The following is a 24,343-nucleotide window of genomic DNA, read 5'->3' as shown; positions in this document are numbered from 1 at the left end:
GGCTTTATCCGCTAGTGGTGTGGTAGGCCTGCCAGCCGGGCCACTTAGACTGCTTGGACCGCTACCTCTGCTTTAAACACACTCGTGTCTCACTCTCTCTGCCTACAGCCATTGTACTGTCATATTCACTATTACAGCTCTAAACTGGTGTCCCAAGTTGACCTCGCTCTAACCCTTACTCAGTGAGAATGCTGCAGCTTCCCTTAGCAGTCATTAGCCAAATGTATTTGCATTATTTTGAAATTAAGGCAGCTCTAGTAGTGTCTAGTGAGGTTCCCCATGTAAAAAAAAGTGCATGCATTTTCCTTCTAAGTATTCTGTTTTGTTTATGCAAAGTGTCTGGTGCTATTTTTTTTTTTAAGTTTAAGGCAAACAGTCGCACATATGGCATGCTATAAGCAGATCTTAACAAACATTTTAAGCCAAGAAAAATGAGTGAATGCAGCGGAGGTGGTCTCACTCGTGGACAGTGATTGCTTACATTGTTTTTCTCTCCTTACAGCTCAGGGCACACTGAGCATTACTAGTCTGCGTTTGAACATCAGGCCTGGCAAAACAGCAAACCTCAGAGGGATTTCTGTAGTTGTGACAGCACCCTAACAAACTGCACACGCAGCAGGAACAAAGCCACTATGACTTATTTTCTCTTGGTGTGAAGCTTGCCTGATAAATGCGGGGAAAGATGATATTTCCTGCTCGGGCATATCTCCCAAGTGTTGCAGCATTATTGGCAACTTGTAGCCCATCAAACATTCGGGCATGAATGTGAGCCTCGGTGCACTCTTTACTTTTGTTTTGATGACGAGCATGAGATAAGCGAATCCGAAGGATCTATTAGTGTGCAAATATTGAGTGCAGCATAATGTGTTTCAATCAAGTATTATACTTCATGGTGATTAATTGGTTGATTAAATTAGTTGATCGCACATATTGTATTACAAAAACAATGATCAAACATTTACTCCAGTTTTTCAAATGTGAGTGGTTTTGTTTTTCGGCTTTGAATCACAAACAGAATGGCTTCATGCGACAAAATGCTCAGTTGCAGATTTCTGACATTTACAAACAAATTATTTTATTCGGCGATAAGATCGTAAGATCTTTGCCAGTGATGCAGATGCTGCAGTCTGATTTGGTTGATTCACCGGTCAACCTGCATTCCTACCCTCACCTATGGCCACGAGCTGGGGGTAGTGACCAGAAAACACAGAAGTTAGCTTCCTCCAGAGCGTGTCGGGCCTTAGAGATTGAACAAGGAGTTCATTCATCCAGGAGGAGCTCGAAGTAGAGTTGAAACTTGATACTACTCCAATACTACATTGAAAGCAGCTAGTTGAGGTGTTCTGGGCATGTCCTACTGGGAGGAGACCCCTGGGCAGATCCCAGACTCGCTGGAGGAATTACATCTCTCAGCTGGTTTGGGAGCACCTCGTTGGCCTACCAGGAGAGCTGTAGGAGGTGGCTGGATACATGGTGGTGTGGGTATCTGTGATTAGACTGCCCTTTATAAGCTTTTTGATGAAAACGAATTGCCCACCTCAGGATTTTATAAAGAAGACTCATTTTTATCTTTTAGATAAACATTAGTCATCTCTTTTTATTAAAGAACAGACAGACTGTTACTTGTTTCACCTTTTCATGTTTATGTGCAAAACTTGAATAGATCAGATAAAACAAATTCAAATACAGTTAATTGTTAAAGTTGTTCTTTTTTTTTCTTTTTTTTTGCTAATTACAGTTTTTCCTCAATTGCTTTGGTGCAATTCTCACATCAGAAAAATCATTGTTAGCACTCTTATTGCAGTTCTCTTTTTCACACATATCAAAACATGAGAAATCAGTCAAGCACTTCAACTCTGATGAATGAAAACAAAAAAACATTTCACCACTGTTTTGAAACTTAGACATCAAATTCTTTTAAAAACATTTTTATTAAAAATCTTACTGACAGAGAGTAGGGCAAAGGTGAAGGCCTAATGTACATTAAAAAGTGTCCAGAAACAAAAATAAAGTGTGAAGGATTTATTTAAAACTTTGCAAAATTGCTGAAATCTCCAGAAGCTAAATACTCGTGAAACTGTATGCATCAGAAAACAGGCAAAGAAAATAAATACAATCTGATCACAGCACCATCTATTGTGTAATCCAGTAAATTCATGCTACATACATTAAGAAACCACTTGATTAGGTACACCTGTTCAGCTGCTCCTTGATGCAAATAAGTAATCAGCCAATCACAGGTCAACAACTCAAAGCATTTAAGCATGCAGACATGGTCAAGACAGCCTGCTAAAGTTCAGAATGTGAAAGAAAAGTGACTGAACGTTGCATTGTTGTTAGTGTCGGACAGATTGGTCTGAGTATCTCAGACACTGTTGATTGACCGGGATTTTCCCCACACAACTTGGGTTTACAGAGAACGGTCTAAAAATATCTGCGAGCGGCAGTTCTCTGGATGATCAGAGGTCAGAGGAGAATGGCCAGACTACTTCAAGCTGATACGAAGGCAAGAAAAAAACTCACTCAACCGCTCGTTACCAACAAGGTGTGCAGAAGAGCATCTGTGAACACGCAGCACATCGAACGTGGCACAGATGGGCTGCACTTGGACCACACTTGGACGAGCAGCTGACAAATCTGAAGCAACTGTGTGATGCTATGATGTAAGCATGGAGCAAATTCTCTGTTTCCAGCACCTTGTTGTGCTGAGCAGCACAGCAACAAAGCAAAAGGGAGTCCCACCGCATACTAGCAAGGTGTACCTAATAAAGTGGCCAATGAGTGCATACCTATAGTACTAGCCCGTGTGTCATTGCCATGTCACAGGTGCGATGACACAAGACTAAGGCTATGTCCACACGTACCTGGGTATTTTTGAAAACGCAGATTTTTCTATGGGTTTGCACCTTTCGTCCACACGTAAACGGCGTTTTCGGTCACTGAAAACGGAGATTTTTAAAAACTCCGGCCAGGGTGGATATTTTCTAAAACTCCGTTTACGTGTGGACGAGAAAAACGAAGAAAACGCAGAGTCAAAGATGTGCGCCTTTTTTGACTCACAGTGTGCGCCACGTTATTGTTTCGGTGAAATTAATTTCTACAATACTGTTACTGTTAATTGTACTCTCTGCAGTGTTTAAATGCTTACATATACACACACAGTTACTGTCCCTCCACACATACCACTCTGTTCTGCTTCTATGCCCCAGCTTTGTTTACTATTTCCCACCGAGGCTTCTAGACTTCTGATTGGCCAACATTTCTACACGGTTAGGAATATAGCGCCACCTGCTGCTTTGGCATGTTCCTAGCAGCGTTTTCCTTCATTTCTGCCTTTACGTGTGGACGGGATTATTTTTTAAAACGAAAACGGGAAATCTCCGTTTTCAAAAATACCCGTGTACGTGTGGACATAGAGTATGCTCTGTGTTTATGTTTGCTTCTAACTGAAGGGCAGTTTTAGTGCTGTTACTGGCCCACTGTTCCTGGCCTTGCTCTTTATTAGTTTATACAAGTTTGAAGTAATTTGGCTGAAAACACCAGTGCAGTCCAACACAGCATGTCCCTTGGAAAATTAATGGCCCACTTCGGGACTACATCATATAAATTAGAGTTGTGAAATTCAAGTGAGAAGTGTATCACTTCTAATGTGGCTGCGTTACTGATTTGAGAACTGCAAGAGTAGTGAGAATGTCTTTTCTGATGTGAGAATTGCACCAAAGCGATCGAGAAAAGCTGTAAAGTTAAACTCTGTTGTTATTAGCAGAGATACGTTGAAGCCCACACACTAACTAATAAAGCTTCTGTGATAGTTATTTGAATTCAATCAAATACTTTAAGTAACAAAAGTAATAAAAATGTGCTGATTAAACAGATGTTCACATTATTAATATGAACATTTTTGTTGCAGTCATTTAAACGAATTACTCTTTGTATGCTTTGTATGCTTTCTTTGTAAATCTGCCATTTGCAAAATAATGACTGTCATGAAAATGTTGTGGAGTAAAAAGTAAAGTTGCCTCTGAAATGTAGTTCAGAAGCATAAAATAGCATTGCAGGTCCAAAATTCCTCCACGTTGTGCTTAATTGCAGCAGCTCAAGTGAAGAAAAGTAGTTGTTCTTGCGGCTATAGCTTAAATCCCGGGAATTCATCCTCCAGGAAAGTGTGCTGATATTTTTAGCTTTGCTGTGACTTATCATGTGGCAACAAAAGTGTCTTTTATGGATTTGCTGGAGTGTGATCTAAAATTGTGGAAAGCTTCAGGGATTTTGCTGTATGGTACAAATGAGGGAAGCTGAACAGCTACCAGTGATTTAATCCATGAAATATACAAATGTTGTCTCTAAAACAGAACAAATTAACTACTGACCAGTCAAGAAGCACACAACACTAGCACTTATCTCATTTGGATCATCCTATATTATATATTTTGGCTCTGATGTCACTTTTCCTTGATGCACAGATAATGTATACGCTGTAGGTTATCTATATATAGAAAAGACAAAAGGATCTATTTGCAGAAGGCATATGGCTAACATCATTATCATGCCATTCAAAGCACTCAGTGACCACTTGTGCTTTATGGAGGGACGCATTGTCATCATTGGAGATATTGCTCCCAGTGGGCATGAAATGTATCATGGGATAATCTAAGTAACCACTCAGAATCTTTTTTAATAGTATAGGATAGCGCAGACTGAGCCATGTGACTGTGAATAGGCTCCGTGCATCATGTTAGTAATAAAATGTCCTGGTGGCATCTCTGTGTTTCTGTTCTCTCTATATTTTCCCCTGTAAAAAAAGAAAGTGGGTGTAGTTTTTTTTCTTTCTCCTTCTTCCACAGACTGTGAGCCAGGTTTGCTTTGCGGTGACGGTTGTGTAAAAATTCATGTTCACATGTTGTCGAGTGAAGCCGAGCACAGCGAAGCAGAACCACAAGCACTACTGTCTATGAGCGGCCATATGGTGGGTGTCCTTGCATGGTAGCTTAAGGGAGCCTTTCTCCCTGAGATGAAACAATTTTGTTCAGCAATGAACCTCGTCTCTCAGCCTTTCGTGTTCATCAGACCCTGCCCCATCATCCACCTCTGAGATCACACAGTGTATCACAGCTCCCGTCAAACTGCCTTGAGCAGGGATGGCAACCCTGGGCATCCCAGGTAGACCTAAACAATCTCGGTCACGTGGGTTCTGCCTCCCCCCGCTAGTCAAAACCCACCCCTACTCGTCTCGCCCTGCTCCGTGCCTCCAGATGTGGCTTAATTTACTGCGACTCTGCTAATTGCTGTAATTAAGGATTAATTACTGTTAATTACCGTCGCATAAACTCATCACCAGTCAAAGAGCGAGGCCTTATGAAATGTGCCATGCACAGGAACACACACCGTGGGGACTCGAGGAGGATTGTTTTGGTGGACCTCTTGTTTCGTGTCTCGTCCTGGTGCGTTGGGAGGGCTTGTAGGGCAGCAGTTAGGGCAGGACGCTAACTATCACGGACAACCTCCTCCTGGCTCCGAACACTTCACACATCACCTCCTCACCAACTGTTGCCCAGGACAGCATCAGTGCGCTGGCATTTGATTAGAGGCTGAAAAAAAGGGGTTTGTTTAGCTACTTAAACAGCAGGGGAAAAAAAATATTGACAGCTTGCCTAAAAAATGGGGCTTCACGGATCAAATATCTCATCAGTGCTGAAACTCATTTTACTTTGCCAGTAGTTTTGAGACATTGTTTGATGCGTTGGCCCACCCTTTTATGAGGCTAAAATTTTTCTGCCAGTACTGAAGCCCATGAAGGATTGACGCCAATGTTTCACACGCCCGGCCACTCTCTTTAAAGTCCATGAATATCAGATTCAAAAAATGGGCGGATGATAAATTCAGCATGTATGGTTAAAATTCTGGCACCTGTATATTCGTCCCTCTTCTTCTCTGATATTGTCACCTGTCTTATTGTGAAAAAAATCTTTTTTTTTTAAAAAGCCAAACCCTGTCTGACGTTTATCCAAAAATTAATACGACCAGTCTTTGTGTACTTTGTGGTATCCTGTGGACTGTCCTCTCTCCACAGAGACATCTTTGTCTCTCTGCTTGCAGGCTGGCTGTGCAGCTCGCTGGTCCACAAGCTTGTGACTTCTCAGCTATTCAGTCGCTGTGGTTTCCTACGCAGCCTCGAGCAGTTGGAACTGCATGGGCTGAGCATGAGTTTGATTCAATCAAGGAGATATATATTTTTTAAGACACCTTAAGAGAGACAGACACCCAGGGGCTAATGTATTGCCTATTTTGAATAATGAATTATTTTAATGAAGGCTTTTAAATGGGAGTGCTCTGCGTTGGTGGCAGGGCGGTGCACTGAATGGTCTTCTCCTCTGGCGCTGGCTGCCTCATTATCAGGCCAGCCCCTCAGGCCTCAAACTGGCCTGCTTAAGCCTCAGATGATGACGATAATTACCGTTATTAGGAGTAGCTGCAGGGGGAACTTGTTCTGAAAAACACCAAGCTGAGTTCTTGCCGCCACCGCCGCTGCTGCCGCCGAATGAGAAACTGCCGGTCGCTAGTGGAGAAAGCCGGAGAAGGGGAGAGACAGAGGGGAAGAAAAAAAAAAGCAAGGGATGAGGGGAGCGGCCACCAAATCCGCCTAATGTGACGCCTGTCAGCTCGTCTCCCACCAGCTGTCACCTCCCAAATGCACTGGGGTTCATTTTTTTAATTGACACCTCGCTTTCCTATTCCATTTCTATTTTTCGCCTCTCATTCTCTCTCCATCACTCCTTGCCAGCACCATCCACATCTCCTCATCTCTGTCTGTCTCTCCAGTATTTCTCTGGTGTTTTTCCTTGTCCTTTTGTGTCCCCATCCCCCCACCCAGTGACAGATACAACACTTCAGCTCTGCCCCTTTTCTGCACATGATACTCGAGATGGCTGATAAAACATAAAGCTGTTTTTAGCGGTACTTTATGACTATGCCCTTGTGTACTGAGGCTGTACAGCTTCCCATTATCTGGTGATGGAGAGAACATTTTGGGCCTGAGAAAGTTTCCCATGAGTTCATGGATAGCCACAAATCTCGCTTTGAGCTTGGAGTGGAAAACATTTTAGGACTCCTTAAAGCGGCACCGGACAAGCACGCCCCTACTCACTGATAATAATAAATATGTACAATAATTAGCTGTATAACAAAAAAAAAATGGATAATTAATTTTCCCATGGGCCAACAGTAAGTAACTGGGACCAGTAAGCTAAGCTCAATTCTGCTCAGTATTAATTTTTATCTCTTTATAAGCTCACTGGTGTCCCAGTTACTCTATATGGCCCCTTGGGAAATTTAATGGTCCACCCCTGCCATACTTAATAAAGAAAAAACACGAATACGGATAAAAATTCAACTAAAAAGGAATTTAAAAGCTAAAATGAAATGAGCTGGAAACTAATTGGCAGTAAATGGAAAATTTTAAACCGAATAAAAAAAACAAATACACTGAAAAAATGCTGAACTTTCAGTTTCTTTCACTCTCCTTTTATTTTTTTGCTTTCCTCCAACAAACATGGGTGTTTTTTCCACTTGTCAGCCAGTTTCCATATTTGCTTCCATATTGGTTTCCATACTTGTTCCATGTCCATCATTATATCCTCTTCCTGCTTTGGTTACGCAATCGAGCCTTAATTACTTCATGACAATAAGTCAGAAAAAAAGAACCCCAACTCGTCTCTTGCCCCTGTAAACAGCTCAGTGTTAAAGAGTTTTCATGGCGCAGGCTGTGAGCTATGATTAGTAATTTCATAATGATTGTCCTTTCTTTATTAAAGCCCAGATTCAATTCAATAGAAATGACCACATATACAGTAAATTGGATTTAATGTAACATAATATTCATTCAGTGTTCTCGGTAATGATAATTGCATTGCTCAGTAGTTTACCTCAACTCTGTGGGGTCAGTTTGAAAAATGTCACAATACCGCGTTTTATGATGATTGCTTTCCCGCTACCAAGTGAAATGTGTTTGTAACTGTGAGTATTGAAAAGTGTCGAGCTTGAAAGCCGAGATCAGTGCCGTCGGACTCGTCTGTACAGATGAAACAGTGATTACCTGATCGGCGAGTTGACAGAAAATTCAATCACAGAGTATTGTGACGAATGCAGGGGTCAAAAACTGACCGGCATCGCCTGCTGCAGCTCCCTGTCGTGAGGATTCCAGTTTTTGCAGTCGATTTAGTAACCTAATATCTTTGAGCTTGGTGCTGTAATTCACACAAAACGACAGGGCTTTGGAAATTACAGATCGATGCTGAAATACGTACTCTTTCGCGGCTAAAATTGTGAGCTCCTCATCTCGCTTTGAGAGGAATTACCCTTTGAACTACCGCGATATTAATCAAATTTAAAATAGTTTCAGTGCATCAGAAATAAACCAAAAGCAAGCAGTTCAATGAAACAATGCACGCTGGAGAGGAGAATTATCTCTGGGCCACGTTTAAAGTGAGCTCCACATCACAGTGTGATTGCAGGTCTTAAGGAGCACTAGAAAGAGGCTGACACATGTCGCCGTCTCTGCTATTATGCAGTATTATTTTGAGCCGTTGAATTGTGGGTAATGTAGGTGCCATATTTTGACACTAAGGAAGAATGAATGGAATTTAAAATGTGTCCATTTAACTGTCCATTGTGAGTCAGACAGTGTTATAGGTGCGCGGCGCTAAATCGGCGCAGTAATCTTTAAACAGCTTTCCATTATCTCATTGACAGAACGTACGGAGCCGGAGAAAGTTCGCGCATAAATCACACATCCTGCAGAAACATGGCGAAAAAGGACTTTAAGGATGAAGAATCTAAATGTTTTCACGGCTGATATTTTGTCGAGATGTCTGATTGGCGAATTCGTAACGATTGTCCTTTTCTTTATTAAAGCCCAAATCGAATTCGGGAGGAATGATCACACAGCGCATACCGTAAATTGGACGTAATGTAACGCAATATTCATTTAGTGCTCTCGCTGATGATAATAGCATTGTGTAGAAATGTAGTTCACCTCTACGTCGTGTCTGCATGAGATATGGCTCAGTGCTGCCTCTTATGAAGACTGCGTTATTGGGCTTGTATCAGATGCAGATGAGGGCAGGATGGTGAACTCCTTGAAGGAGCGGGGAGGGGAGGATTTGTATTAGTGATACTTGTCATGTCTGCTGTAAATCACGCTGCTTTTTTCAGGTTCCTAGGTTGTTGTTGTTTTGTCTCAGAATGCTGTGTGGCAGGGATGAATGGTGGTGATGTTACATTATCATGTGGCTGTCGCTTTCACTCCTGCTGACTGGTCTGTGACAGGCCCACACACACACACACGCACACACACACACACGCGCACACACACACACACACGCACGTTTGTGTCAGGAGCAGGCCTGATTTATTAACTGCTGAAACCCAAGATGACGTTTGCCCACACAATCAATACAGAGCACAGCCACTGCCTGGTCCTCTTTGGGGTCATGTGATGTGGACAAGAGCTAGGCAAGAGAGAGGACGCACACATACATACACACTACGGGGCTGTGAGTGTATTGCATTACTGTATTGATGGGAAATGGATCCAGTCCAGTGTTGGCTGCTAGCTGCCAGTCAGAGGCAAGAGGGCTAAACTTTCATCGTGGCTGTCAGGGACATCACTGCTGCCTTGTTTGATTGTAAATCTTCCTAATTGTGACAGAATACTTTGACGTCATTAATTAAACATGTTTTCATTTAAAAAAGCTCGCAGGGTGCCAGGCTGGGTGCTCGGGGTAGTCCGGCAATGTGCGTAGCTGTGTTTTTTTTTTTTACTGTGTGCTTCCTCATTATTAAGAGTGCTTACATTTGTTCATCCAGTGTGTTTGCATGTGTGTTTGTGTGCGTTCCCTGTACCTTGAGTCTCCCTATATGAGTGGGTGGCTTATTCGTCATGTTTATTTACACTCCTGTTGTCTGCAAACAGCAGGCAGTGCGGCGATGGGCATGAGCCAGCTCTTAAGGAAGTAAAACGGCATAAATTAATTCTGTCAATAAGCAAAACAAAGGCTTATTCTTAGAAGTCCATTCATCATATAGGAAGTGGCTTGAGAATAGTTTGCGATGCACATTTATTTTTGCCCTTTTTTTGGTGGTTGTGGGGTTGGTGGCCCAAATCTCGGGAAAGAAATGACACAAGAACGTGCAAACAAAGGGAAGGAGAGACGACAGGAGGAAGGATGGAGGGAGGGAGGGAAGGAGGAAGCGACAGAGAGGGGAATTGCGTCCTCTCATTGTTCAATTAAGTCTGTCGGTAATGATCAAGATGAGATGATGGCCATCTTCCTTTTATAGATACTAATCTGTGACTGTCCGTGGAATAAGAGAATCGCAGAGTGGGGCGGTTTCCGCTCCTTTGTCGCCACCAGAGAAAGTCAAAAGTGTGCTTTAAAGAGTTTTTCTTTTCTTTTTTGCTGCCATTGTTGTTGTTGTTGTGCAACTGTTGGGAGCGGGTGACTTATTTTAATAGAGGGCACTCGCCTTTGTCAGGTGATTACGTTAATGTATAGTCCGCGGTCGCAGAGTTCACGACGAGCGCTTTGACTGGCATTGAGGTCTAATCGATTTCATTGCTATTACTGAACAGAAATAAATAAAGCTGATGGCTGTGGTTGGGGTAATTATGCCACAGCACAGTGAATTGTTTGATTTTCCTTATTAATTGTATTTATTTAATCCATTTCATGCTTTTAGTTGTGCACTCGGGGACTTGGAGGGAATGAATAAATCACTCTTAGGCTCATTAGATTCCCCCTCTGGTAGGGATGTGCCACTATTTTGTCAGAATCAAATTGGCGAGTGTTATAATTTCCCGCTGGTGTGATTCACATGAAAAATATCCACATATTCATCTACCAGCACATGTGCACATGCGCCCACACACACACTCGCGCACATGCGCCCACTCCCCCCCATCTGAACTCCTGACCTTTTCCAGCCGTCTGATAGCCATTGACATTTGCCTCCTGAGCTGCGCTTGCTCACGTGTTGGAGCTGATGGGAATGGATGATGTTATTGCTGGAGGAGAAAAAGGGAGGGAAGGGGAAAAAAAGGTGGAGGGGGTGGATGTGGTGGTCGGGGTGGTGGCGGGGGGCAGTTGAAAAGAGGTGGACTGTGGTAGACAAGCTCCCCACGCGGCTCCTGGAATCCATCTGGACCCCCTGCTCCCCGGAAAGGTCACAGGGCGTCTCAGCCTTACATCCTCATTACAAAGGAGCCGTCGCTGTGACCTGAGACTGTTTAGCTACAATATGGCTTTCTCTGTCACACAGCCTGTCACATCCCCTCACTGCCTACAGCCATCACGGAAGGGACGCACAGTATGTAATGTAAGACCGTCCTCTTTAAGCATTTTGATAGATGTGTGGATTAAAGTGTGCATGACAAATGTCGTGGCAGCTTTGTCTTTGTCCTTGAAGACAGGGGATGGAACGGAGGGGCTGCACCTGGTCGGCTGTTTTCAGCTGCTCGCTGAAAAGCAGGACGCTCCGCTTCTTTACCGAGGGAGCCTTCTGGTGGCAGAAAGAGGCAGGGCAGTAAAAAAAAACCTCGTTCTCTGTTTGAAAGTGAGGGTGAACCACTTGTGCACAGTTAAAATAGTGTTAGAAGAGCCACCGGCGGAGAGTTTTCGTGCGAGCTGAGCCTGCACTTGTGCGTGTTGTGGTGTGGTATGTCATTTGTGCTTGTCCACCTCAGCAGGCCTGTCTTTGCTGTGTTTACACTTCACTCTCCACACCATGGGAGATGAGTGTCAGCCAAGAGCTGAGCGCCTGTAGGTATGAGAAGCTTCAGTTTAGCTTCAGACGCTGTCCTATCTAAACAGTAGCTGTGGCACCAGCGTCCGAGGTGTGCTGTTATTAGGCCGTGTACAGAGGGGAGAGATATGGATACAGTTTGAAGCAAATGTTAAATTTATTCCTACTGAAAGAATATTTTCTTTGTTAAGTGATGCATTTTGAACTCTTAGTTATGATTAATGTTACTATATTTCTTTAATGTACTCATCATTTTTCATTTCTGTGTGTAAATATGGCACTGGGACTATTTTATTTAACTCAAACTCTGGCAGGACTCATAATTGTTTTGTTTTTCTGTTTAGACATTAACAGGATAATAAAGCCCTCAGCTAGAAACTGAACCTCAGCTAGAGACATGAAACATGAACTCTGGTAGGAGTCTGTGTCGTTTTTCTTTTTTTCTTTTTTTTGCATGAAATGATAGTCAAAAATAATGAAATGATAGTTTTATGCTCTCGCTCAGCTGCCAGCCTGTGTAAGGCTGCAGGTTTTTATGGCGTGGACTTGAACTCTTTTAATGACGCCTGTATTTCAGGGTGTCTACTCAGTAAAATGGAAGAACACTTAAGACTCTTTTCTCAGGCGCTGTAAAATTTTTATACCCACAGTCATTTTGAACACCCATGCAGATCGGCCCGTATTACATCATTGCTCTCGTGACCTCTTCTTCTGTCCTCCACAGTGCTCAGTATTCGAGGTGCCCAGGAGGAGGAGCCTCCAGACCCCCAGCTGATGAGACTGGACAACATGCTGCTGGCGGAGGGCGTGGCCGGACCGGAGAAAGGCGGTGGGTCGGCGGCTGCGGCCGCCGCAGCGGCAGCCACCGGCGGCATCGGCGCCGACAACTCAGCAGAACACTCTGACTATCGGGCCAAGCTGTCTCAGATCCGGCAAATTTACCACACGGAGCTGGAGAAGTACGAGCAGGTGAGGGAAAAGGAAGCTCATTCTTTATTACACGTTGCTTCAAGACACATTCAACACTTCCTCAGCTATCATAGATCACGGATTTAGCTCAGGTCCTCTGTGTGCACAAGTTATTTATGTTGCTGTTTTAGTATAATGCGAGAGCATACATAAGCTGTATGTAAGTGAGGCTTTTTTCCTGAAAACTGAGCCCTTTGCTCAACGAAAGACACATAAATTTAACCTCCCTTTAAAAGGATGATCTCCCGTATTGATGTGCCCATGAGCAAGTCAATGGTACGAAACTCCCTTTTTTCTTGGATTGTATATATGGATATATGTAACAAGGAATCCTGTGTGTAAATTCATTATTTTATTAGAGAAAACCTTTTGTCAGCAAAAATGTGATTTTTCTATTCTTTGGTGTTAAGTGTTTGAAAAAGGGCAAAACGTTGCACTTTCATGTTGATGGATAGAGAATCTGGGAGAAAAAAAGTGCATTTTGTGAGAATTGTTGGCATAAATTTCAGCAGTTCCAAAAATCAATGTGGACGGAAGATCTTGCCGTTCTGTCATTATGATCTCACTGTTTTTGTAATGTTGAGGATCTGGCTTTTCGTTTTAGCTCTCTAACATCCCGTCCAGACCAGATCTTCTTGCCCTTTGCATGCTGGGAGAGGCTCCACGCTGCCAGCCTAAATAGGAATAAGTTGGTAAAGGACAGATGAGATATTTTCCTGAGGATGTTTAAGTCATTTTGTCAGTCTAAGAGTATAATGTTCTTGAAATCAGCACTCGCAGGACAGGCAAGCCGAGCCTTTCAGAGATGCTATCTTCAGCAGGCAAGCAGCCATTATATCAGTCACACACCAGCTCTTTTCCAAAGACTGTAACATCTTGTCATTCCCGTGGAAGTCAAAGCGTTCTGGGTTTGTCATCTTCTCCGAGGAAGGCTAGTCATCGCTAACTGTCAAAGCCAATATACACCTGAGCATTTTTGTGTCACCACGCTATGTACACCTCACGTGGTATGAGTGAGTAGTGTCTAGCGTGTGTGTGTGCAAGCAGAACGGCTGCTCAGTGCATCACTTTGACTGACGTAACCCTGGTGTTGACAAGCAACAGACACCTTGACTCTGAATGCAGTCATATCCAGTGACTGATTCAGACAGAGAGAGAACGAGGTAGACGGAAAGATGGAGTGAAAAGAGAGAGAGACAGTTTAAACCTCTTGAACATGAACGGGACTGAAAGCCTGCTGTCATTTTAGATTTCTCTTCACTTGTCACATTCTCTCTGCTATTGAAGAGAAGTCTTTTTAATATTCAGAGCACTGCAAGTGCTCGCTGCCTCCGCTGTATGACTCCGCTGCCACATTTGTTTGGCTTGAAACATCGCTGCGTGTCTGCCGCTTTAATTCAGACTATTCTTATTACCTCTAACACTACTGCTGTTACACTGTCAGCACTGCTCGTGCCAAAGCTTACCAGTGAAGGTGCAGGCTCACCAGAATCCAATTTCATCCTTTTGTTCTGTCTGAAGCTGTCGAGCCTCTGCGATAGTTATTCTTTTTATGAATCCTGCCTGTCTGTGCATCCAGGCGTGCAATGAGTTCACCACCCATGTGATGAACCTGCTGAGGGAGCAGTCTCGAACACGACCCATCTCGCCCAAAGAGATCGAGCGCATGGTCAGCATCATCCACCGCAAGTTCAGCTCCATTCAGATGCAGCTGAAGCAGAGCACCTGTGAAGCTGTTATGATCCTGCGTTCACGCTTTCTTGATGCCAGGTGTGTGTGTGTGCGCCCCCAACTAAATCTTATTCATATGTATTTCTATTTCTATTTGACTCTAAGCTGCTTTTTTTTGTTATCACTCCATTTGATTTTGTTATTACAGTTATTGATTATTGATGGTGCAAGGGAGGAGTCATTTTTCTCTTCTGTGTTTTTTCTGATCAGACGAAAAAGGAGGAACTTCAACAAACAGGCGACAGAGATCCTAAACGAGTATTTTTACTCCCATCTCAGTAACCCCTATCCCAGCGAGGAGGCCAAAGAAGAACTGGCTAAAAAATGTGGCATCACAGTGTCACAGGTAAGATCCTAGGCAAATTGAGAAAATTAGGCTCTGTGGTAAGTGTGTTGCTCAAAAACAATTCAATTATTCTAAATCAGCAGGGCTCTGTGCTTCAGCGGTCAGGAGCCCTGTCAGCCTGGGGTTACCATTAGAAACACTCACATTAAAAACAGTTGGTTTTCTTACCAAGTTGTCAGTAGTTTCCAAAGCTACCAATATCTTTCCAGGAGCATTTGACAGTCAGTTGATGCAAAAATGATTCACAGTTTTTTCATGGAAAGACTGGATAATTACAAAGACTTTAACTATAAAAGCTTCTTTTTTGCATGCATGTAACATTTTTGCTTTATCATGGATCCTCGTTTTTCTTTTTGGGTTGTTTCATTGTTTTTTGTTTTGTTTTTTTTACTCAGTTGGTACGCTGGCTATAATTTTCCATCACTTCTTAAATAAATACCAGTAATAAAGACGACCACCCAAAAATCTAATTTGAATAGGGCTAAAAAAAAAACTCACAGGGAATAGCAACCAAATTCAAACATGTAGAGCGTGGCAAGAGCTGAATATGGAAAGTTGATCATTTACCTGCTTGAAGTGCAGAGCCACTTCTGCCTTGGGCTGTTTCTTGGAGAGCCAGTCAGCCAGCCAGTGTAACTATGCAGCATAAATTGGTATCATTTCTATGACAGTAATGTTATGGCCCGTCTAGGCGCGGCCAGAGGACAACATAAAGGGTGATCCATCCCCGTCCAACCCCAAGCAGCACGTCACAAACTTAATATTTTGTGACAGTGATTTATTTACAATAAGTGCGTTAAACCAAGGAAGGGAGCATATCTTAACGTCAGGGTGAACCCAAAGCCAAAACAACAAACAAAAGGGTAACCTATCTCAAGAATAAACAACTTACCTACCCAAAAAGAACTAAACCAAACGACACTCACTTTCCTCCCTGCCTAACAAAAACAGGAGAAAACTGATCAAACAAAAAGGCGGTCCACCCCTACATGCTCTTACATCGAGTAACATAACACAGTGACACAGTGAATGGTCTGCCGGTTGGGTTGGGCCCAATCGGTGCGAGCCATCCACACTGGATGCACCAATCCCGGAGGAGCACCTGGACACTCAAATTTGCATGTGATTAAGATCAGTCGTAACAGTAAATGTCAGAGAATCTGCATATAAGAGTCATTAGTGAATTTCTTGTGATTGCTTCAACTTTGGACTCAGCAGCTTTGCAGTGTCATGCATCTGCCAATTTTTTGGTTTTGCACCAATACAAGATTATTTTTCTGTAGAAATACGTGAAATGGGTTCTAGGTTAGGTGGTAACAGTCATTTGCAGTTCCGCTGCAGGAAAAAGTTAAATCTGGTCCATGAAGTCCTCATCAAAACAAGAAGAGTGCTACTGGAATACTGCTGTTATATTTCTGTAGTGCTGAGAAGGCCTCAGTTTTCCCCCAGATAAGGTGGCTGGGGAGAGGGAGGTCTGGGTGTCTGTATAAGCAGAAGAAAGTGGATGGAGGGCTTTCCATATTGCTCTGTTCCATGAGAATTAAAGTATTTGCAAGCAACATGAAATGTCATGCAAAGAAGAGAGGAGGTTATTGTGCTAACTGGTGTACATGGCATGACTCAGACTTTTTAGGTGTGCAGAGTATCATCTTATATTTGCTTTTATTTATCTTGCTGCTGTCTCGACAGGTATCAAACTGGTTCGGGAACAAGAGGATCCGATACAAGAAAAACATCAGCAAGTTCCAAGAAGAGGCCAACATGTATGCAGCGAGGACTGCAGTCAATGCAACCAGCGTGTCCGCTCACGGCAGCCAGGCCAACTCCCCATCTACTCCCAATTCAGCAGGTGAACTTCGGGCTCTGATTAAAGGCCGCTGGGCTATAGTGAAACAAGATCCATCAATAGAGGCGTTATCAATATTTGTTGTTCACCAGAGCAGATAGAAGCGTAAGATGGAGCGTATTGACGTTCTCATACCAAAGCCACAACTCAAGAATTCAGTCTCTGGTGATGTTTCTTATAGACTAACAGAACGCTCTCCTTAATTAACCCAGTAATACACTTTGGCTTTCTTGCCGTTCTTCTTCCATTTTTCTTCCTTTCTTCTCTGCCGTCGTTATCTTCCTCCCTCACTCATTCGCTCTCTCTTTCTCTCTCACTCTCTCTCTCTGTTATTGACCTCTTGGTCTTGTGGACGTTAATTTTTCCTGCCTCTTGTCCGGTTGACCTCATGTATGCCATTAAGCTGCTCAGAGGGCAAGCGGAGTCTTTTGTCATATAGAGACTTTGCGACTGTATTGGATTAGGACCGGGTGTTGAAATCAAGTTACGCGATGGTCTCTTTACATCTGGGGAGCTGGGGTCCATTAAAGGACGAATACGATTCTTTGGGTCTTCCTGCAGATCAATTATTACTTCCTTAATGAAACACTAGCAGCACGGACATGTAACAGTAATATGATCCATGAGGCTCGTTTTAATTGGATCTTAAACAGTTTTACGACGAGAACCTGTCGGATTGTTCTTGCTGGTTGATTCAGTGCGTCTATTGTGTGCAACTTTGTAGAAAAAGTCTTTTTCATAATGCCTGCCACGCTCTCAAACTAACCCATTCAATGCCTTTGTGCTTATGCATGATTTCATTTTAACTCCTTTTTCTGTCCCCCTCTTCTTCCCTGTTACTATCCCCTTTCTTCTGATCCTTCTCCTCCTGTCTGCGCGTCTTTCTTTTTCTTCTGCCTCTGTGTATTCTCAGGTTCTGCTGGCTCTTTTAACATGTCAAACTCCGGAGACTTGTTCATGAGTGTGCAGTCCCTCAATGGGGACTCGTACCAAGGGGGGCAGGTTGGGGCCAACATACAATCCCAGGTAGGCGCCTCTCCAAGTTTAGCATCCCATGTGGCCGTAAACTGGCAAATTCCTGAGCTCGTTTGTGATGTGGTTTAACCGCTGACCAGTCTGGGAGTTTAGATCCCCACAATAACTTGACCTACATTGTGAAACGGAGGTTATACTTAGCCTGAAGCACTACATTAATGTAGAAACCATTGTCAAGCCACAGTTGAGTAGACGACTGCGGACAGTTTTGGAAACGGTGCAACACTCATCAGCACCTCTGACAAGAGTTCACATAGCCACTGGTGCACTTTGTAGCTCCCTGACCTTGCCCCAGTGGACAGTCATGACCAACGCAGTGTTACAACTCTCACCACGGATTAAGGAATCACCACCCGTAGTGAAGGTCTCATTTGGTTTCAGTGCTTTCGGCATCACTTCCTTCTCCCTCCATTCCTCCTCTTCTGTTCTGATCAGCACGCCAATCGCTTTAGGTCGTTCATAAATATGCAAAAGGGACGGCCCTTATCGTAGATAAAAAGGTCTTCGGGGTTTGCCCTTAATTATTGAACCCGAAAGGGTTTATTTTTCTGATCACGAATGAATGACCTCGATCTCAAAGATTTGCAAGTATAAAAAAGGCACAACGTACAAATTGATATATGTTTGCCTAGTTGGTAGAGCAGTCAGATTTGTTGTGAAATCCATATGGAAAGTGTGTTTCTGGGGAAAACAAATATAAAGAAATCCGAATTGGACTGGGGAAACTGGAAAGAGCATGACAAAATGTTAATAGTAGAACAAATCCTGCATCACACCATAGTTTTATTGGCAGCAGGTGATACTGTGGCACTTCAACAGAGTGTTTGCTTGACTTTAAATAGTTTAAAGAAAAGACACAAGTCTGGACATAAGAATATACAACAAGAACAACAAATACATTGATAATTAGCTATCCTATATTTACTCCTGTGTTTTTGTCCTTTTGTGGTATCTGTTATCAAGCTTGTAATAGAGGCCAAATCATTCTGATTCGTTGTTTGTAACCTTTTCCTGTTTATGATACCCTTTTACTATCAGACTGACCTTTCCTTGTGCATTACTGTCTTTGTTATCCAGAGCTTTTGTCTTACTGGTCCTTTTGTCTGTGTCCCCGCTGTTCCAGGTGGATACCCTTCGCCATGTTATCAGCCAGACCGGAGGATACAGTGACAGCCTCGCAGCCAGCCAGATGTACAGTCCACAGGGCATCAACGTAAGACCTGTAAACAATCTCATTCTGTCCTTCTCAGTGCTTCTTTGCTCTTTTACTTTGCAGTGATTCCCCAGCTGCATAATGTTGGTGATATCGCCTAAATCTGTATGCACACTAAAATGCCACTTAGCAGACTTTGCCGGGGTTGGGCTGTTGTCCAGCCATTTGCCCCCAACCCCCCTCTGTCTTCTGCCCCAGTCGTGCCCTATGGTGGCAGGCAACGAGGCAGCTACCAGGCTGAGAAGCTGGACATGCTCCTAGCCTGTCGGAGGATATTAGCGTTAGCGAGGCACCTGCAGTCGACAGAAACAAGGACACAGGTGTCATCGTCGCACCAGACGCTGCTCTGTCATTGCCACTGTAGGACGACTCATATTTATTTCCCCCTCCAAGACTGGCTTGGAAAAAAAAGAAGTTCAGAGTTGCTGCTAATCCTTAAAATAACTCGTTAAGCAGCCTGTCAAAGCCTCAGCCAGTTGTCTGCGTCTCCTTGCTGGGCCGGGCGGGGCGGGACAGGCAGCACTCGAGGCAGTGTGTTAGCATGTAGATCCACAGCGACAGGCCGAGCGGGGCTGAACAGAATCAATACGACAGTCACAGGGACAGAAAGAGCGAGGCTTTGGGCTAACAGTCCAAGCACATTGGCCAGATCATTCATCCACAGGAACAGCAGCACTGACAGCCAAGCCTGCAACACCCCTCGTGCTAAAATAAGAACGAGAACGCGTCCAGCGCGCTGCAGCATGCAACAGGCTCGTTTTACATCTGTAATTTAGACTAATAACAACACACCAAATTATGAATCTCTGACCTCAGTCGCGCAGCTAATTTGGCTTCTTTCTTTTTCTTATTAACTTTGCTTTTTGTTCATAAAAAAAAAAACGCTTTTTATATGTGGAGGTAGTAGAGGATTATAAAAAACTTTGTTCTGCTCTAAATGCTTTTTTCTTTTATCTTCATTAGTCTTTGAGGATTTTTTTTAAACATCAATATCAAATGATTTAGTAATTCAGAGAAACGTAGCGTATCATGACTGCAGTGTAATTGTCACACATAAATGAGTGGTTAAACTGCAGCTACCATAAATGGCTTCATTAATAAATTGGAACTGGACGCTCAACGACGCATTCGGTTTTTAAGTGCTTTTATTGTCAAGGCAAGCCCCCCCCCCCCCCAAAACTCAAATGAGCCACCCTGCAAAATTCAAATTGCAGTAATCGATATATTAAAAATAATTAAAACTAATTGTGACTGTTTGTTGTGAAATTGCAGATCCAGCCTGAGTAGAAACACTTACTTTGAAAGCTTTAGAAAAGAATAGAAATAACTATTTCGGACGTTCTTAACAATATGAGGCTCTTTTACAGTTTTACTAACAAAAATTGCAGTGTTTTACTGAAGCTTATGAATGAAGTCGTGCATCTATTTAGCCCAAATGATATATTTTTTTTATTCTTTCTAAGATTTACTGACTGAACTCTCGTGGTTCACCTCTCCTTCTTTATCCTTGAACAGCAATTACAGCCCCTCAAATTGCTGGTGGGTGTCGACTTTCTCTGAGACTGGAAATGCATTTTTTTCACCTCCTCATTCTTTCTTTTTTCCCTCTTCTTGCTTCTGAATAAGATGACAGACAGTCTTTACACAAAATAACAGGGTTTGGAAATAAGAGGCTGCCAAAGCACATTCCCAGCACTCACTAATAGCGTTGAAATTGCAATTAATGGTCTTTAGCCAACCTTTTATGATGATTTGGGAAGGCTTCCATTTTAAAGAGCTTTTTTTTATTGTGATAATTTATTCTTTTATCATCCATCTCAGGGGTATATTCTGAGATATATGAAAGGTCTGCATATTCGCTGTTTTATCTTTGCTGTTTATCTCACATTATGTCGACCATGTGGAGGTCCAAGTGAAAGAAGTGGCATGATAATTTATTTATTTTTGTGAAAGCATCGTTTGACAGTTTTTAGTGCTTTCATTTAGAGGTTTTAGGAGCGACATCACTGCTTTTGAGGAAGTCTTTTATATTTGCTTTTACGTTTAGGGTTTACCTGGTATTCTTCATATATATTTAACAACAAAACCTGCTAAGCAAAACCTTCTGCTGTGAATATTTTTCGAAGGAGTTACCTGCAGCATACTCCTTTTTATTGGCAGGTGTAGTTCCATATTTATTATCTTCAATCAATACACTAAAGATGTAAATATTAAGTAGTGTGGTTTATATTACATAGATGTCATATAGAAGGCTTTTGTTGGGCTCAATATTTGGCTCTATATGAACATATCTGGGGGGACGGGTGAGTCTGTACAGCACACTGTAAAAAGGTTTATGTATATTTTAAAGTAAAATTGTAATTTTCAAAGAAATCTTCACTATTCATCAGTTTTTCCAAGCAACCTTACCTCTGTAAATTACAGTAGTGACCCAGCATACTAACACATATGCACACACCTATTATAGTGTCTTCCTGTAGATATTAGAGTATAATCAGTTACAGTGCAGCTGTACGGCGTATGGGTACTTTATAAAACTAGGGTGTAGTGCACCGGTAGTCCCTTGTAATGAAAGCATATGATGAAGTTTCATTTTTACAGCAAAAAGCTCTATAAATCGTCTTATTGTCTCCCTGTTTAAGAGTCCAATGAGCAGATTAATACCACTGTCCTGTGTGGTAATTTGGCTCAACATAAAGAAAATATTCCAGCCTCGCTCTGACAGGAGTCAGATTAATTAACGCATTATAACGTATTAATTTACTTTACACAAAAACCGAAATGTACAAGTTGCGACCAGCGTCATCCCTGGCATATTTTGATTTTAAAGAAAACAGGACATAATGTGTTAGTGAGTAGCAATATGCCAACGTGCAGATTGTTTTTATTATATCTGATCAGAACCAGCCGAGTTAAACACCTCCAGGCTCCAGCCTCATGGTTTGCGTGAACCTGTGAGGTTAACTCCTCACCTAACTCTTGTTCACAACACAAACCGGAGGAGGAGGAGAGTTTTTACTAAGAATATTTTATTTTGGGGTAAAAAACATGTTTTTTTTCCTTCTATTTACTCTTTTCTTATAAATATAGAACCACTCTTTTTATTTTATTTCATATTAACTGTAGTTTGTGTTTATTTGTTTTAATTTTAGTGATTTGGTTTGGAGAACACTAAAGAAGAAAAGAGCTCTGTAAATGCACGATGACTCCAAAGTCAGTTAAATAACAGCCCTGAATAATAACCAAGCTAATCGTGTTTGAGATTTTTGACACAATTTAGCAGCCCATCCTTAATATAAAGAATGATGACATTTCATATTCACGCATCACGTTCATATTCACGCTAACTTTGTCTTCTTGTGTCTTTACAGACAAACGGTGGCTGGCAAGATGCTCCGACTCCTTCGTCAGTGACATCGCCCACAGAAGGACCCGGAAGCGTTCATTCAGATACTTCCAACTGAATATATCCATCTCTACACTCCATCCACGAAAAACAAACAAAAAATGTAAAAAACATGAACTGACGTTGCTATTCGCAGTATTAAAAAAAAGAAGAAGAAAAAAAAAGGAATTCACTGCCCCACCGTACGGCGAGGTACCACGAAATCCTAACCAGAAAAATTCAATAATATTTCCTCTGCTTATAACGATGGACTTTTGGGATACAAACAAAAAGTTTCACAATAAAAAATATTTCAAAAAATTAAACGATATTGCAATCAATGGAGATGTTTGTACAGATTTCACATTATAATCGGAGGGCTGGGGTTCCTTATTCACTCGTAATGTTTTCGCTCATTATGACGATAAGATAAAGCAAAGAAATAAAATCATTGGTTTTAACTGAAAATACTTCATTCTACCTCTCAGCCACTTAAAAAAAAACAACAAAAAAAGTAGAAAAATGTCAGTGACCATTATTTGTTTTGTAAAAATGAAACTTTTGTCTTTGCGAGCAAGAGGCACATCTTCTTACTTACATTTTGTTGTCTCTCACCTATTCTATGGTACGCCATTTAGACTTAAATATTGCTCAGTTGTTTACAATGTGTGCTTGACAAAAAGTATGTTCATCTTCCCCTCGCTGTCTCCGACGAGTCAAAACCAAGTTCTGTCAGGAGATTTTTACCTCTAAGGTAACCCTGTGAAGTATGTTATCTGTAAAACAATAAATAAATACCTGTCATCAAATCAGACAAGCTTGACATTATTCATTAAGAATCATTAACCCAGACGATTTTACACAATGTTGGTTTTGGTTCTGCAGATACACGAATGACAGATTTAATAGGAAAAGTAGGAATTGTGTTTTTCTGAGTTCTTCTTTATCGCAGCAGATTTTGATCATGCCAAAACAAAACTGCTCAGTTTACTCGCTGTGTTTGGTTACTTTGTTACTAATCCCGATCCTTTCCGAGAGAAATATGAAAAGAAATATTGCTTTCATCGCAGACAAAAGTTTGTCAAAGATGCATGTAACTCAGTTTGTTGCAATCCACTTAAACAGGGAAGTCATTATGCTAATAGAGTTTTACATGCTCGCACAGTGGATCTTTGCTCCTGAAGCTGCGGCGCAGGCCCACAGATGCTCGTAGCATGAAGCCAATGATCACCGTCACGACGGAAGGAGCAGGTGGATGAACTGCGGCTCAGCTGAGGACAGTTTTTGACGTGTTTACGCATTTTTTGTTGAATTGTGTCCTTGTTAGGATGTTCATTTGCATATAAATCAGTGCATTATTCTGCTGGAAGTGCTTTAGTAACTCTAGAACTGACACCAAAACAAATATAGATGTTTAAAGTCATGCTTGCCTCCGTACCTATCAGGCTGATTCTTCTCAGTATCAAAGATTTACAAGGAAGCGTTAACGATGAAGTACTTAAAGAAGGGACGAGTCATTCTGTCAAATAATGTGTTTTCTGAGCAGTCTAACCTTGTTTATAGACACTTTTTATGTTGTGTGGCCTATTTGTTTGTATTTGTATTTTTTTTTTATGGTATGCTTAACGTAGGCTCCTATTTTTTATTTTATTCTTTTGTTGTTGTTGTTTGTTTGTTTTCCTATTCTTGTGAATTAGCTCATGGGTTTTCAACATGTGTTAATGTGCACCACTGTGCTTGACTTGCTTTGTTGGAAAAGGGTTTTCAACACATTAAAATGATATGTAATGCAGAGCGTTCATACATCCAGCATTTTTTATTATTGTGGCTTTACGAGACAGCAACGACTCTACGTTTTTGCTCACACGGAGGCGTCAATGGCGCGATGGTAATCACTGCTGTGATAACTGAAAGTCAGCCAAGGTTAGTGAGCCCCCACCCCTTTAATGGCTCCACATCTTCCTACCATTCATGATGGCTCTTGTCCAAACATATTCAACATATTTGGACACATGCACT

At 42.1% G+C, this 24,343-nt stretch overlaps 1 protein-coding gene across 5 annotated transcripts in view; it reads left to right on the top strand.

Moving 5' to 3' along the window:
* Window positions 1–23,133, top strand: part of pbx1a (pre-B-cell leukemia homeobox 1a) — a 52,474-nt gene extending 29,341 nt beyond the window's left edge. The window contains exons 1-8 of one of the 5 annotated variants that reach the window (XM_087832488.1): window positions 12,142–12,213; window positions 12,524–12,768; window positions 14,348–14,538; window positions 14,710–14,845; window positions 16,535–16,694; window positions 17,605–17,717; window positions 18,850–18,948; window positions 22,311–23,133. In XM_087832488.1, coding sequence (XP_087688614.1) covers window positions 12,204–12,213; window positions 12,524–12,768; window positions 14,348–14,538; window positions 14,710–14,845; window positions 16,535–16,694; window positions 17,605–17,717; window positions 18,850–18,948; window positions 22,311–22,403 — 1,047 coding nt within the window. In that variant the 5' untranslated portion in view covers window positions 12,142–12,203 and the 3' untranslated portion in view covers window positions 22,404–23,133. Of the gene's footprint in view, window positions 1–12,141; window positions 12,214–12,523; window positions 12,769–14,347; window positions 14,539–14,709; window positions 14,846–16,534; window positions 16,695–17,604; window positions 17,718–18,849; window positions 18,949–22,310 lie in introns of those variants that run through there. The other 4 variants (XM_035905989.2, XM_035905988.2, XR_004843493.2 and 1 more) reach the window with 4 other exon arrangements.
* The last annotated feature ends 1,210 nt before the right edge of the window (window positions 23,134–24,343 follow it).

Source organism: Neolamprologus brichardi, chromosome 18 (assembly GCF_056152115.1).
Source record: "Neolamprologus brichardi isolate AB-2024 chromosome 18, ASM5615211v1, whole genome shotgun sequence".
NCBI classification, from domain to species: Eukaryota; Metazoa; Chordata; class Actinopteri; order Cichliformes; family Cichlidae; genus Neolamprologus; species Neolamprologus brichardi.
Note: the sequence above shows the minus strand (reverse complement) of the source record. Positions and strands in the feature narration are given on the sequence as shown.